Genomic DNA, 2,195 nt, shown 5'->3' on the forward strand with positions numbered 1-2,195 from the left:
AATCCATTCTGGTCCTTGCTTGCTCGGTGAGCTTCACAGGCGGGATTCAGGCAGTTCTGCCATCGTGGGTTGAAGCATGATCCGTTGACAACTAGCTGCATCTGTACTACCGCTTGTGGGTCCTCAGTACCCGGAAAGTGGAGTTTAGACCGCTTGTCAATCAGGTGTATCTCGCATACATCGTTGGTGCATTTGTACCAAGGCTGTAGACAGGTGATGCGTGGTGAAGGAAACCATCCCGCATCAACCTTCTCCTGGTAGTGTATCATACAAGCGTCGTATGCGCAGTAGGTCCAGTCTATCCTTTCGTGGTGAGGATTCCGGTGGTCCAGGTCGTATTGTGGGCGAGGGCTTGGAAGCCTAATGGGTTGTCGATCAAAGTCAGGCTCATTGAGTCCTCTCTGGTTGCAGGCAACTCGTTCTAGGTGCTCACAAGTCGCATGGTTGTTGTGTGCCCATTCTTGAAACCACTCGTCATGCCACTCACTCTCAGTCTTGAGTAGATTGTTGACTGCAATCAGCGCTTGCTCGCATGCTTCCTTGAGGTTAACCTCACTGGTTCCCTCGGTCTGTGTACCCGTGCTTTGGTGCGGTGTGCTTTTGACTAGGCGCTGCATAGCTTCAGGGTTATCAGGCAGGTTGCGTCTGCTGTTCTTGCTTCTTCCTTCACGAGGCCACAGTCGGTCCATATGCTCCTTGCGTCGTGACTCCTCTTTTTCTGGTAGTGTCACCTTGTTGCATTCCGACAGACTGTCTGCGTGTTCTACCACTATTCTGGGATGTGGTGTCGGTGCGCGACCGTATGCTCCTGGGTCCTGCCCCTGAGTCATAACAGTGCCACTGGGTGATCCAATATAATCTCCCTCAGGGCCGGAGTCGGGGTCCTCTAACAGGCGTCCCATGTTGTCGGTGAGGATTTCCCACTCATCGTCGGCTTCTTCGTTGTCACTGCAGGTTATCATATTCAACTGCCAAACAACCTTGTTCTTCATACGGCAGTCCCTTGCAAAGTGACCTGTTTTGCCACAGCTGTAACATGTGGACTTTGACTTGTCATGTCTGCTCCCCTGTCCTTTCTTGTTCCATCGCTCCGGTCCCTTATTGATATTGGACAGGTCCATGGCAGCAGGTCCGTAGTAGCCACCTCGAGTGTCAGTGTGAGTCACACGTCGTCCCATATTTGGCTGGTAGCGGTTTCCCTGGTTGGCCCGATTGTTGTTGCGCCATGGGTTGCGTGGTGGTGGGCGACTGTCGATCGCAACAGCTCGCACACGTGGATCATCTCGAAGCTCTTGCTGTAACTCATAGAGCTTGACGTCGAGATCAATTGCGGTATTGATAAGATCATCAAGATTCTCAGTACTGGCTCCGGTGCGCATCAGTTCTTCCTTGACCTTAGGCTTGAGGCCTTGACGGAACATGGTTATCAACGCAGTGTCGTCCCAGTCAGTGTTGGCAGCGAGTTGTTGGAACTCAGCGGCATAGTCGGCGGCTGACTTGGTCTGACGGATACGTTGAATGTCGCGTCGTGCAATTGTTGGTTCGTTAGAGATTCCGAACACAGGTCGAATCTTGGTCTTGAATTCATCAAAATCGTTCATCCAAGCGTCAACCTCATCGGGAGCGTTGCCTTGGTTGTACTGTTGAACGAATGGCTTGATCCACTTGAAGGCATTTCCTCGCATGTAACTCGCAACGAGTGTAACACGTTTTTCCATGGGTACCTTATCTCCTTGGAACATGAAGAAGAGGTCCCACTGCATGAGCCAGTCATCGAGCTTGGCACGATCTCCATGGTAGAGATCGGGCTTGCTGACATTGATATGATTGGTCTCGATGGCATTGGTCATGTTGACGTCGGAGTTGCGGGAGCTAGCTGGGGTAGCAGTCGTTCCTGAAGTAGGGCTCATCTTTGGGGGTGTTCAAAATGTTGAAGTCGTACTTTAAGCAAAGCTCGTAAGCACTATTCGATTGGTTCTCGAGGATGAACTCTGGCTCTGGAACAGTAGGGGTAAGTCGCCTGGGTGAAACACCTAACGACGGCTTGGGGTAACGATGAGTAGTACAGGCAATCTGTCTAGCTCGAAGGTTGGTTGAGATCCAATGACAACTTAATTGACGAGGTTGAACACGAACCATAAGGGTTGTGTTCCTACACATATATATACAGTCCACCAGATCTGCTCGTTGACGAG

General features: G+C 51.2%; 1 protein-coding gene across 1 annotated transcript; it reads right to left on the reverse strand.

Moving 5' to 3' along the window:
• Positions 1-89: 89 nt before the first annotated feature.
• Positions 90-332, reverse strand: BU25DRAFT_323461 (uncharacterized protein; the record flags this gene model as incomplete). The annotated part of the gene is made up of 1 exon (XM_033702260.1): positions 90-332. A coding segment is annotated over one exon (243 nt), but the record flags the coding sequence as incomplete, so codon positions are not given.
• Between the last annotated feature and the right edge of the window lie 1,863 nt (positions 333-2,195).

This window comes from Macroventuria anomochaeta (assembly GCF_010093625.1).
Source record: "Macroventuria anomochaeta strain CBS 525.71 unplaced genomic scaffold BU25scaffold_11, whole genome shotgun sequence".
Lineage (NCBI taxonomy): Eukaryota > Fungi > Ascomycota > Dothideomycetes > Pleosporales > Didymellaceae > Macroventuria > Macroventuria anomochaeta.